This window comes from Rana temporaria, chromosome 7 (genome assembly GCF_905171775.1).
Source record: "Rana temporaria chromosome 7, aRanTem1.1, whole genome shotgun sequence".
Lineage (NCBI taxonomy): Eukaryota > Metazoa > Chordata > Amphibia > Anura > Ranidae > Rana > Rana temporaria.
The window spans coordinates 205962341-205976765 of NC_053495.1; the positions used below are offsets into that span (position 1 = coordinate 205962341).

The following is a 14425-nucleotide window of genomic DNA, read 5'->3' on the forward strand; positions in this document are numbered from 1 at the left end:
TATAGGGAGGGGCATTTCCTGTTTGAAGATTGCCAGTGTCTACACCTGAAGGTACTCCATATAACCCATATAGTAATGAATGCCGCTCTGTGTCCCGTGATGTACTCCAAGAAAAAGATTTTACAGGTAAGCTGTATTAAAAATCTCTTTTTTTTATTTATGTAATTTTGTTATCAATTTGTTATCATTTTTTATATGTATGCATTTTCTAAATCCATTTTTTTATATTATTGTATTTTTTTTTTATTAGTTTATTATATTTATGGATTTTTTTAACCATTTTTTTATTTATGGATTTTTTAAATACATGAATTTTTTTTTATGCATTTTGTAATCCATTTTTTTAATGTCATTTTTAAATCGTATTATATTTGTTTTTTTTTAAACCATTTGTTTATTTCATGGATTTTTTAAATACATTTATATATATATATATATATATATATATATATATATATATATATATATATATATATATATATATATACATACATACATACATACATACATACATACATATATATATATTTAGTATATATACATATATTATTTATTTAGTTTTTTAATTCTCTCTTTTTTTTTCAATTAGTTTATTATATTTATGGATTTTTTTTTTAAATCCTTTTATTTTATTTTTATTTATTTTTTTATATGTATGCCTTTTTAAAATTCATTAATTATATTTTTTTATGCTTATGTTTTTTTTTTAATTCATTTTTTTTTTATATTTATGCATTTTTTAATTCATTTTTTTAATGTCATTTTTAATTCGTATTTTTGTTTTTGTTTTTTAAACCATTTTTTTTAAATTCATGGGTTTTTTATTTTTATTTATTTATGCATTTGTTAAATACATTAATTTTTTTTTTTATGCATTTTGTAATCCCATTTTTTTAATGTCATTTTTAATTCGTATTATATTTGTTTTTTTAATTCATGGATTTTTTTTTAAATCTATTTTTCTTTTTATATATATATGTATATGTATATATGTATATATGTGTGTGTATGTGTGTGTGTGTGTATATATATATATATATATATATATATATATATATATATATTATATATGCATTTAAATAAATGAATATTTTTATGCATTTTGTAATCCATTTTTTTAATGTAATTTTTAATTCGTATTATATTTTTTTAATTCATGGATTTTTTTTAAATCCATTTTTCTTTATATATATATATATATATATATATATATATATATATATATATATATATATGCATTTAAATAAATGAATAATTTTTTTATATTTTTATGCAGTTTTTTAATCCATTTTTTATGTCATTTTTAATTCGTATTATATATTTTTTTTAAACCATTTTTTTTTTTAAATTTAATATAAAGTATTTTACCCCCTGGTTATGAATATCTTCTGATTATTTGTTTATTATAAAGGAAAACTTGGGCCAAAAAAGTGAAAAAAAAATACATACATCTAAAAAAAAAAAAAAAATGGATTAAAAAATGCATAAATATAAAAAAAAGAATTAAAATTATCCATAAATATACTTTTTTTTTTTCCCTCGCTGTACGGTTTTACTAACGCATATCAAAGTTGGAAAATTGTGCTTAGGCCTTAACATTTGTTTTGCCCTTAGGAGGGAAGATCTCCAGATTGTGGGGGGAGGGGGGAGGACAATGGCCTTGTGGTTCCTCTGAGTGACCCGTTCCTTGTCTCGTTGGCAGTTCCGGCTCGTACAAAGACACAGAGGGTGCCCGGCATCACGATGACTTTGATGTATCGTTATTGGTGTGCCACAGCGCCGTGCCGTTTGAAGAGCAGACCGATCAGGAGCGACACGTCCTAAGGTGACCGCCAGAAGGGGACGCGGGACTTTAACTTTTTTTAAGTCCTTTTTTTTATTTATTTTTTTGTCCTTTTTATTGAGTTTTTTTTTTATGTGTGAAAAAAAAAGTGGCGAGGATGTAAAAGCCAAAACTTCACCCCACATGGCGACCGTAGCGACACAACTTGTCTTTCTGTTTAGATTGTGATTGGTTGGAAATACAGGAGGAATTTATCTTTTTTATGAAAGGTGACTGACCTTCCAAATACGGAGGATAACCTCAAGCTGCATTTATCCTCTGATTGCGAGTGACGCGGTTAACGAGCGTTTCGCAAAACACAAGCAATTTTTTATTTTATTTTATTTTTTAGATCCTGACTCGGTTTGCGAGTGTTGTCTCAGGAATCAAGCCACAGCCGTGTGCAGTACCGCATTTGGCCAGAGGTGCGGGGGGGCGCCAAAGCCGATTGGAAATACTCCGTTCCTGAGTGTTCCCGAATGCAGCTGAACGGTCTCTTTGAGTATTTCCGAGTCTCTCTGGCCACATGCTGTATTGCATGACGTTGAAGTCAACGTGGAATTATTTTCGTGTTTCGCCAGGTCGCATTTGCGACTAGAATTAGCGACCTGGGGCGGCACAGCTGGGGCATCCTGTCTCGCGCAGCAAACCGTCACCCACAAGCCCCCCCCCGCGCGCGCGCGCGATCGCGTTGGACCGTGCTGGCCGGTAATTGAGGCCACAGCTTTGCGGCCTTCTGCAGTCCTAGGCTTCCTTTTGGAATCTGGTGCCCTCTTGTGGTGGCCGTTGGTATGACAAGACAACCAGCAATGCTAATGGAGCTTTTATTTATTAGCTTTTATTTTTATTTATTTTTTAAAGTAAAAACTGTTTATTTTTTTCTTAATTAAGAATTTTTTTATATATATATATATATATTAGTGCTGTCAGTTAAATGCGCTATTAACGGCGTTAACGCAAACCCATGTTAACGCCGTCAATTTTTTTATCGCGCGATTAACGAGGCGGCGTTCGGGGGTTATACCGGGATGATGCCTGCAGCCGCAGGCATCATCGCGGTACCGTTGTTTAGAGCGGGCGATCGGCTATCCAAACATAACAACCGATGCGGCTAAAAGCCACTCGGTTGTTATGCCGGAGGAGCGGGAGGGGACATCCCCCCCCCCCTCCCGCCGCCTTTCGCCGCTCTGACCGGGCCTCCCGTCCCACCGGGAGACCCGATCCTCCATCCGGCGCCTTCTGTGTCCAGGCGGAGACTGACACTAAGCCGTAAACGGCTTTGATTCAGTCTCCGCATTGAAACCACGGAAGCGGCGTCATGACGTCACTTCCGGGTTTCTCGGCTGCCAATGGCGCCGGATTTAAAAAAGTACACAGTATTCAGAATCGCCGTTTTCGGCGATCTGAATACTTTGAAGTGCAAAGGAGGGCTTGGAGGTCTTTTAGACCCCGATCCCTCCATAAAGAGTACCTGTCACCACCTATTGCTGTCACAAGGGATGTTTACATTCCTTGTGACAGCAATAAAAGTGATCAAAATGTAAAAAAATAAAAAACACAATTTAATATTATAAAAAAATAAAAAAAATAAATAAGAAAACAAAAAAAAAATGTTTTAAAGGGTGAACCTCCTTAATCGCGCGATTAATCGTGAGTTAACTATGACATTAATGCGATCAATCGCGATTAGAAATTTTAATCGCTTGACAGCACTAATATATATATATATGTTTGGTTCTAGTCATCTTTCTGTGTAAATTTCAGATCATTTTTATATTGAAAAGAAAGCTTTGTCGTCGTAAAAAAAAAAAAAAACCTGGCTCCTGCGTTTTTTAGCTGGCTCCTAGATTCCAAGGGAATTTGTCAAGCCCCGCCCTACGGACTAAGACTGGGAGGCCATTGAAGTTCACGTGTTGTGTAAAGGCAGGCGTCCCAATACTTTTGGTAGTATAGTGTGTTTGATTGTTTCATGGCTTGACCAGTTCAACCTGGATAGTTTTTCAATTTTTCCGGCAGAGATCACGTGACCGGGCGCCAAGCGGCACAGTTTCTCCAAGACATATAGGTGTAGATTCAGGTAGGGTCGCGCAATGATACGGCGGCGCAGCGTATCGTATTTACGCTACGCCGCCGCAACTTACAGGAGCAAGTGCTGTATTCACAAAGCACTTGCTCCGTAAGTTGCGGCGGCGTAGCGTAAATGGGGCCGGCGTAAGCGCGCGTAATTCAAATGTGGAAGGGGGGACGTGTTTTATGTAAATCTATGATGACCTGACGTACGTGATTGACGTTTTGTACGGACGGCGCAAGTGTGCAATGCTCCCAAGTACGGCGCAACGACGTATTGGTTTCGACGTGAACGTAAATTACGTCCAGCCCTATTCGCGAACGACTTACGCAAACGACGTAAAAAATTCAAATTTCGAAGCGGGAACGACATCCATACTTAACATTGGCTGCGCCTCCTAATAGCAGGAGCAACCTTACGCCGAAAAAGCCTAACGGAAACAACGTAAATAAATTGCGCCGGGCGTACGTACGTTTGTGAATCGGCGTATCTAGGTAATTTGCATATTCTACGCCGACAACAACGGAAGCGCCACCTAGCGGCCAACATTATATTGCACACAATTCTACGCCGCAATCAAGTTACGTCGGTGGAGGAAGCCTATTTTTTAAGCGTATCTGCCTTTGAGAATCGGCGTAACGATACGCGGGCGCGGATTTCAAATTACGGCGGCGTATCTGGAGATACGCCGCCGTAAAAGGTACGTGAATCTACCCCATGGTGTGTTTTATTTAAACGCAGGTTTCACTTTAAGGCAGAACTATTTCTACAGGGATAAGTACTTTATTAATTTATTAGCTTTTTTTCTTCTTTTTTTTTTTTTTGTTATATTATTTTGGCATTTTAAAGTCTTTATGAATTCACAAACCATCAATCTACATTTACTTTCCCCTTTGAATTATTCATCGGTCTTCTCTGTTTTATTACCTTTCTTAATAATACATTTGCGCAAATGCTTTTAGCCGCATTTATCTGATCCTTTAATCTGTGTTTTATTTCACTTTTTAATTTTTAACCCCCATCTATCCAAATTCCCCCCCCCCCCTCCCCCTTTCCAGGCTGCGATTTTACCTCATCATGACGAGCCAGCGCGAACTGTTCCCCCGCCTGACCGCCGACATGCGGCGATTCCGAAAGCCGCCCAGGCTGCAGCGGGACGCCGCCCAGGACTTGGACGACGCCTCGGAGCTCGGGAAGTTCCAGCGAATGGAGATGGAGAATCAGGAGGACTCCCGGGGGGAGGGGGGGGAGGCCAACCCTCATCTCTTCCCGCTGCTGGGGACGGAGGTGGGCACCGCCCAGAGGCAGCTGGTGGAGATGGTTCAGCTGGCCAAGTGCCACTGCCGCCGGGACAATCTGTGGAAACGCCTTTATCTCATGGAACCGCTCCCCTCCGACAAGATGCGCCTGGGGAAGCTCAACTCCGGCGAGCTGAAGGAACTGTTGGACGCCGTGCATGGGAGGAGCGTGGCCGAGATCGACCCACAGCTGGTAAGATCCGGGCGGGAGGAGCGGGTCCTCATTACAGATTACCCCCTTAACCACTTCAGCCCCGGAAGGATTTACCCCCTTAACCACTTCAGCCCCAGAAAGATTTACCCCTTTCACCACTTCAGCCCCGGGAAGATTTACCCCCTTAACCACTTCAGCCCCGGAAAGATTTACCCCCTTAACCACTTCAGCCCCGGAAGGATTTACCCCCTTAACTACTTCAGCCCCGGAAAGATTTACCCCCTTAACTACTTCAGCCCCGGAAGGATTTACCCCCTTAACCACTTCAGCCCCGGAAAGATTTACCCCTTTCACCACTTCAGCCCCGGGAAGATTTACCCCCTTAACCACTTCAGCCCCGGAAAGATTTACCCCTTTCACCACTTCAGCCCCGGAAAGATTTACCCCCTTAACCACTTCAGCCCCGGGAATATTTACCCCCTTAACCACTTCAGCCCCGGGAAGATTTACCCCCTTAACCACTTCAGCCCCGGGAAGATTTACCCCCTTAACCACTTCAGCCCCGGGAAGATTTACCCCCTTAACCACTTCAGCCCCGGGAAGATTTACTCCCCTTAACCACTTCAGCCCCGAAAAGATTTACCCCCTTAACCACTTCAGACCCGGAAAGATTTACCCCCTTAACCACTTCAGCCTCGGAAAGATTTACCCCCTTAACCACTTCAGCCTCGGAAAGATTTACCCCCTTAACCACTTCAGCCCCGTAAAGGATTTACCCCCTTAACCACTTCAGCCCCGGGAAGATTTACCCCCTTAACCACTTCAGCCCCGGGAATATTTACCCCCTTAACCACTTCAGCCCCGGAAAGATTTACCCCCTTAATCACTTCAGCCTCGGAAAGATTTACCCCCTTAATCACTTCAGCCCCGGAAAGATTTACCCCCTTAACCACTTCAGCCCCGGGAATATTTACCCCCTTAACCACTTCAGCCCCGGAAAGATTTAACCACTTCAGCCCGGGAAGATTTACCCCCTTAACCACTTCAGCCCCGGGAAGATTTACCCCCTTAACCACTTCAGCCCCGGAAAGATTTACCCCCTTAACCACTTCAGCCCTGGTAAGATTTACCCCCTTAACCACTTCAGCCCTGGAAGGATTTACTCCCTTAACCACTTCAGCCGCGGGAAGATTTACCCCCTTAACCACTTCAGCCCCGGGAGGATTTACCCCCTTAACCACTTCAGCCCCGGGAAGATTTACCCCCTTAACCACTTCAGCCCCGGAAAGATTTACCCCCTTAACCACTTCAGCCCCGGGAAGATTTACCCCCTTAACCACTTCACCCCCGGAAAGATTTACCCCCTTAACCACTCCAGCCCCGGAAAGATTTACCCCCTTAACCACTTCAGCCCCGGAAAGGATTTACCCCCTTAACCACTTCAGCCCCGGGAAGATTTACCCCCTTAACCACTTCAGCCCCAGGGAAGATTTACCTCCTTAACCACTTCAGCCTCGAAAAGATTTACCCCCTTAACCACTTCAGCCCCGGAAAGATTTACCCCCTTAACCACTTCAGCCCCGGGAAGATTTACCCCATTAACCACTTCAGCCCCGGAAAGATTTACCCCCTTAACCACTTCACCCCCGGAAAGATTTACCCCCTCAACCACTTCACCCCTGGAAAGATTTACCCCCTTAACCACTTCAGCCCCGGGAAGATTTACCCCCTTAACCACTTCAGCCCCGGAAGGATTTACCCCCTTAACCACTTCAGCCCCGGAAGGATTTACCCCCTTAACCACATCAGCCCCCCGGAAAGATTTACCTCCTTAACCACTTCAGCCCCGGAAAGATTTACCCCCTTAACCACTTCAGCCCCGGAAAGATTTACCCCCTTAACCACTTCACCCCCCCCGGGAAGATTTACCCCATTAACCACTTCAGCCCCGGAAAGATTTACCCCCTTAACCACTTCAGCCCCGGAAAGATTTACCCCCTTAACCACTTCAGCCCTGGGAAGATTTACCCCCTTAACCACTTCAGCCCCGGGAAGATTTACCCCCTTAACCACTTCACCCCCCGGGAAGATTTACCCCATTAACCACTTCAGCCCCGGAAAGATTTACCCCCTTAACCACTTCAGCCCCCCAGGAAGATTTACCCCCTTAACCACTTCAGCCCTGGGAAGATTTACCCCCTTAAAAACCACTTCAGCCCGGGAAGATTTACCCCCTTAACCAATTCAGCCTCGGAAAGATTTACCCCCTTAACCACTTCAGCCCCGGAAAGGTTTACCCCCTTAACCACTTCAGCCCCGGAAAGGTTTACCCCCTTAACCACTTCAGCCCTGGAAGGATTTACCCCCTTAACCACTTCAGCCTCGGAAAGATTTACCCCCTTAACCACTTCAGCCCGGGAAGATTTACCCCCTTAACCACTTAAGCCCGGGAAGATTTACCCCCTTAACCACTTCAGCCCCAGGAAAGATTTACCCCCTTAACCACTTCAGCCCCAGGAAAGATTTACCCCCTTAACCACTTCAGCCCCGGGAAGATTTACCCCCTTAACCACTTCAGCCCCGGGAAGATTTACCCCCTTAACCACTTCAGCCCTGGGAAGATTTACCCCCTTAAAAACCACTTCAGCCCCGGGAAGATTTACCCCCTTAACCACTTCAGCCCTGGGAAGATTTACCCCCTTAAAAACCACTTCAGCCCCGGGAAGATTTACCCCCTTAACCACTTCAGCCCCGGAAAGATTTACCCCCTTAACCACTTCAGCCCTGGGAAGATTTACCCCCTTAACCACTTCAGCCCCGGGAAGATTTACCCCCTTAACCACTTCAGCCCCGGGAAGATTTACCCCCTTAACCACTTCACTTCAGCCCCGGAAGGATTTACCCCCTTAACCACTTCAGCCCAGAAAGATTTACCCCCTCAACCACTTCAGCCCCGGAAAGATTTACCCCCTTAACCACTTCAGCCCCCCAGGAAGATTTACCCCCTTAACCACTTCAGCCCTGGGAAGATTTACCCCCTTAAAAACCACTTCAGCCCGGGAAGATTTACCCCCTTAACCAATTCAGCCTCGGAAAGATTTACCCCCTTAACCACTTCAGCCCCGGAAAGGTTTACCCCCCTTAACCACTTCAGCCCCGGAAAGGTTTACCCCCTTAACCACTTCAGCCCTGGAAGGATTTACCCCCTTAACCACTTCAGCCTCGGAAAGATTTACCCCCTTAACCACTTCAGCCCGGGAAGATTTACCCCCTTAACCACTTAAGCCCGGGAAGATTTACCCCCTTAACCACTTCAGCCCCAGGAAAGATTTACCCCCTTAACCACTTCAGCCCCAGGAAAGATTTACCCCCTTAACCACTTCAGCCCCGGGAAGATTTACCCCCTTAACCACTTCAGCCCCGGGAAGATTTACCCCCTTAACCACTTCAGCCCTGGGAAGATTTACCCCCTTAAAAACCACTTCAGCCCCGGGAAGATTTACCCCCTTAACCACTTCAGCCCTGGGAAGATTTACCCCCTTAAAAACCACTTCAGCCCCGGGAAGATTTACCCCCTTAACCACTTCAGCCCCGGAAAGATTTACCCCCTTAACCACTTCAGCCCCGGGAAGATTTACCCCCTTAACCACTTCAGCCCCGGGAAGATTTACCCCCTTAACCACTTCAGCCCCGGGAAGATTTACCCCCTTAACCACTTCACTTCAGCCCCGGAAGGATTTACCCCCTTAACCACTTCAGCCCAGAAAGATTTACCCCCTCAACCACTTCAGCCCCGGAAAGATTTACCCCCTTAACCACTTCAGATATCCATGTCTTCAGCCGGCGATCCTGCGCACCGTAAGAACGATCATAGCGGCCGCTTGATCGTTATTACAGGCGGCGGGAGGGAACATCCCCCGCCGCCATCCGGTGCTTCTCCGGGCTCTCCCGTGCCATCGGGGGCCCGGAGAAGGAATCGTCCGGCGCAGGCAGGAAGCATAGAGATGACTGGTGACCAGATGGTCACCAGTCATCTCTATGACCGTCGGAGGACCCGGGCGCGATGTGATGACGTCACGCCCGGGTACCCGTAAGTAAACAAAGCCGCGATTGCGGCTAGTGAGCAACTCTGATCTTGAGATCCTTGAATTTTTTTTCACCGATCTCATGCTTTCCAGCCTGGAGGAGAGATGTGGGATCTTATTGACCATCTCTCCATAAAGAGGACCTGTCACACATTTCCTATTAAAAGGGATGTTTACGTTCCTTGTAATAGGAATAAAAGTGTTAAAATGTTTTTAAAAAAAAGTGTTAAAAAAAAAAAAAATAAGTAAAAAAATAAATAAAACAATAAAAAAAAAAATTAAAACGCCCCTGTCCCCGGTAGCTCGTGCGCAGAAGCGAACACAAGTCACGCCGACATATGTAAACGCCGTTTAAACCACATATGTGAGGTGTCGCCGCGTGCGTTAGAGTGCCAGCAACAATTCTAGCACTAGATCTCCTCTGTAAATCTAAACTGGTAACCTGTAAAAAATTTCAAAGCGTTGCCTATGGAGATTTTTAAGTACCGAAGTTTGGCGCCATTCCATGAGTGTGCGCAATTTTAAAGCGTGACATGTTAGGTATCTATTTACTCGGCGTAACATCATCTTTCATATTTTACAAAAAAATAATAACTTTACTGTTTTGTTATTTTTTTTAATTCATGAAACAACTTTTTTCCAAAAAAAAAGGCTTTTGAAAAATTATTGCTCAAATACCGTGCAAGATAAAACGTTGCAATGACCGTCGTTTTATTCCCCAGGGTGGCTTCTAAAAAAACATATATAATGTTTGGGGGTTCTGAGTAATTTTCTAGCAAAAGAATGATGATTTGTACATGTAGGAGAGAAGCGCCAGGATAGGCGCGGTATGGAGGTGGGTATAAAAGCCCCGGTATTGAAGTGGTTAAATAATAGACAACACTACATCTTCCCGTAATAGAGATAAGAAGGGAGGCGCCCATTCTGTATTCTGCTCAGTGATTGGCTTTCACCTTCTTTCTCTCCTGCAGGATTTTCTCCTTTCGATGAGCGTTCCGTGGTATCAGAGTCTTATCAAGGTTCTACTAAACCGATTTCCCCAGAGCTGCCGGCACTTCCACAGCCCAGAGAGCGGCACACAGTATCTGGTGAGTGAGCGGCCCCAAGATGGACTTTCCCATTGCAGCCTGGAAACTACCGGTACAGTGGAACCTCGGATTGCGAGTAACGCGGTTAATGAGCGTTTCGCAATAGGATTCAGGTCAAAGCCGTGTGTAGTACCGCGTTCGGCCTGAGGTGGGGGGGGGGGGGCGCTGGAGCCGAACGGCGCCAATCGTGGCCGAACAGAAATGCTAAGAAATACTAAGTTTCCGAGGTCAGCCGAGCTGTCCTTGAGCTTTTCCGGCTGTTTCTGAGGCCCTCTGGCCGTATGCGGTATTGCATGCCATTGAAGTCCATGTGGAACTAATTATTTTCGTTTCCATTGACTTCAATGGGGAAACTCGATTTGATATGCAAGTGCTTTTGATTACGAGCGTTTCCCGGGAACGGATTATACTCGTAATTCGAGGTTCCACTGTATTCCATTTAAGTGGTTTATGTTAAAGATCCAGTGACCTGTCTGGGATCCTCACCCCAGGCTGCCGCCGGTGTTCATGTCATATTCTTCTAATTTCCATAAATGAGTGACAGTTACAACCTCCATTAGATCTACCAACAACATGCAACCTCCATTAGATCTACCAACAACATACAAACTCCATTAGATCTACCAACAACATACAACCTCTATTAGATCTACCAACAACATGCAACCTCCATTAGATCTACCAACAACATACAATCTCCATTAGATCTACCAACAACATGCAACATCCATTAGATCTGCCAACAACATACAACCTCCGTTAGATCTACCAACAACATACAACTTCCATTAGATCTTCCAACAACATACAACCTCCGTTAGATCTACCAAATACATACAAACTCCATTAGATCTGCCAACAACATCCATTAGATCTACCAACAACATACAACCTCCATTAGATCTACCAAATACATACAACCTCCTTTAGATCTACCAACATACAACCTCCATTAGATCTACCAACAACATGCAACCTCCATTAGATCTACCAACAACATACAACCTCCATTAGATCTACCAACAACATACAACCTCCATTAGATCTGCCAACAACATACAACCTCCATTAGATCTACCAACAACATACAACTTCCATTAGATCTACCAAATACATACAACCTCCATTAGATCTACCAACAACATACAACCTCCTTTAGATCTACCAACATACAACCTCCATTAGATCTACCAACAACATGCAACCTCCATTAGATCTACCAACAACATACAACCTCCATTAGATCTACCAACAACATACAACCTCCATTAGATCTGCCAACAACATACAACCTCCATTAGATCTACCAACAACATACAACCTCCATTAGATCTACCAACAACATACAACCTCCATTAGATCTACCAACTACATACAACCTCCATTAGATCTACCAACAACATACAACCTCCGTTAGATCTACCAAATACATACAAACTCCATTAGATCTGCCAACAACCTCCATTAGATCTACCAACAACATACAACCTCCGTTAGCTCTACCAGCAACATACAACTTCCGTTAGATCTTCCAACAACATACAACCTCCATTAGATCTACCAACAACATACAACCTCCATTAGATCTACCAACAACATACTACCTCCATTAGATCTACCAACAACATACAACCTCCATTAGATCTACCAACAACATACAACCTCCATTAGATCTACCAACAACATACAACCTCCATTAGATCTACCAACAACATACAACCTCCATTAGATCTACCAACAACATACAACCTCCATTAGATCTACCAACAACATGCAACCTCCATTAGATCTACCTACAACCTCCATTAGATCTACCAACAACATACAACCTCCATTAGATCTTCCAACAACTAGGACCTCTGAGGCCAAGCCAAGCTGTCCACTCCATAGATGGTAAATCTAAATCCTGCAATCAGAATATAGGGTGTGTCAGCAGGTTTGGCAGCTTTTCATACAAGATTTCTTTTTACTAGAACAGAGTGAATTGAAGGAGTGGCTTGTTGAATGCCCCACCCCCACCTATGGTCTATGTTTAATTTTCTGTCCTCATTTATCAAAGAATCTCTCTGTGTGTTTTTCTCTCCATCCAGGTGGTCCTCAATCAGAAATTCACAGACTGCTTTGTCCTGGTCTTCCTCGATTCCCACTCTGGGAAAACAGTAAGTTATATATCCTGTTTTCCTCCTCCCTCGTTATAACTGACACATTGCAGTAGAGCTGCACCATTAATCGTTAAAAAAAAATGCGATTCAAGCGCCACCCCCACGCGATTTTAAGCCAGCATTTTCATGATTCTTGTAACAAGTGGAGAGTCGTTCTCTGCACACAGCTGTCAAAAAAACATTGCTGACTGCTTTTTTATTTTTTTGCCAGATATCAAAGCCTACCACCTTCAGAGGTCTAGTGGAGTCCGTGACTCAGTGGGTCGGGGCTGTTTTGGTGACATATGGGGGGGGGGGCTTACTCAAAGATGGGTGGCCATAAAGTTATGGCTGATCGGTGTTTATAGCTGTACGTATTAGGGTTGTCCCGATATCGATACTAGTACTTGTACTAGAGCAAATGCTCCGATGCTTCGCCCGATACTTGTACAGTCAGCAGTGATCGGTGCGGTGGGGGATTTACAAGCACCGATCACCGCTGTATAGATTTAAAAGTCTGACAGCCGTTTCTCCGCTCCTCCCCCCTTTAGTGAAATCAGTGGTGATCGGTGCTTGTAACTCCCCCACACACGATCACTGCTGACTGTCCCTGCATCCTCCAGCCTCCATTCTGCTGCTGTCTCCCTCCCTCCGTGTCCCCCTCCATGCTGCTCTCTCCCTCCATGTTGTGGTCCCCCTCCGTGTCCTCCTCCGTGCTGCGGTCTCCCTCCGTGTCCCCCTCCATGCTGCGGTCTCCCTCCGTGTCCCCCTCCGTGCTGCGGTCTCCCTCCGTGTCCCCCTCCGTGCTGCGGTCTCCCTCCGTGTCCCCCTCCATGCTGCTCTCTCCCTCCATGTTGCGGTCTCCCTCCGTGTCCTCCTCCGTGCTGCGGTCTCCCTCCGTGTCCTCCTCCGTGCTGCGGTCTCCCTCTGTGTCCCCCTCCGTGCTGCGGTCTCCCTCTGTGTCCCCCTCCGTGCTGCGGTCTCCCTCTGTGTCCCCCTCCGTGCTGCGGTCTCCCTCTGTGTCCCCCTCCGTGCTGCGGTCTCCCTCCGTGTCCCCCTCCGTGCTGCGGTCCCCCTCCGTGCTGCGGTCTCCCTCCGTGCTGCGGTCTCCCTCCGTGCTGCGGTCTCCCTCCGTGCTGCGGTCTCCCTCCGTGCTGCGGTCTCCCTCCGTGTCCCCCTCCGTGCTGCGGTCTCCCTCCGTGTCCCCCTCCGTGCTGCGGTCTCCCTCCGTGCTGCTCTCTCCCTCCGTGCCCCTCTCCATGCTGCAGTCTCCCTCCGTGCTGCTCTCTCCCTCCGTATCCTCCTCCGTGCTGCTCTCTTTCTCTGTGTCCCCCTCCGTGTTGCTCTCTCCCTCTGTGCCCCCCTCCGTGCTGCGGTCTCCCTCCGTGCCCCCCTCTGTGCTGCGGTCTCCCTCTGTGCCCCCCTCCGCGCTGCAGTCTCTCTTCGTGCTGCTGTCCCTCTCCATGCTTCTCCTCCACCCCCTCGATCTGTCAGGATGGAGAGCGGAGGTAGGAGCCGGTAAATCTAGCTCCTTACTGTTCGGAATGTACAGAGTCAGTGATCACTGACTCTGTCCATTCACATAACTGAAACATCGTAAACTGTGTTTACAATGTTTCAGTTTATGAATGGAGAGGAGCCGCTGTCTTCTCTCCATTCATTTTCAGCGCAGCTAAGGCTGCTAAGAAAGGGACTGGGGAATCTGTGTCCTCCGTCCCTTTCCCTGTCTCAAAGGGGAGATGTCAGAGGTCTGTTAAGACCCCTGATAT

General features: G+C 45.4%; 1 protein-coding gene across 4 annotated transcripts in view; it reads left to right on the plus strand.

Moving 5' to 3' along the window:
* The window catches only part of SZT2 (SZT2 subunit of KICSTOR complex), a 223145-nt gene that overhangs the window by 201769 nt on the left and 6951 nt on the right, over positions 1-14425 (plus strand). For all 4 annotated transcript variants that reach the window (XM_040360883.1, XM_040360884.1, XM_040360885.1 and 1 more), the window contains 4 exons: positions 1703-1825; positions 4949-5381; positions 10399-10515; positions 12606-12674. In XM_040360883.1, the coding sequence (XP_040216817.1) occupies positions 1703-1825; positions 4949-5381; positions 10399-10515; positions 12606-12674 (742 nt within the window). The remainder of the gene's footprint in view (positions 1-1702; positions 1826-4948; positions 5382-10398; positions 10516-12605; positions 12675-14425) is intronic.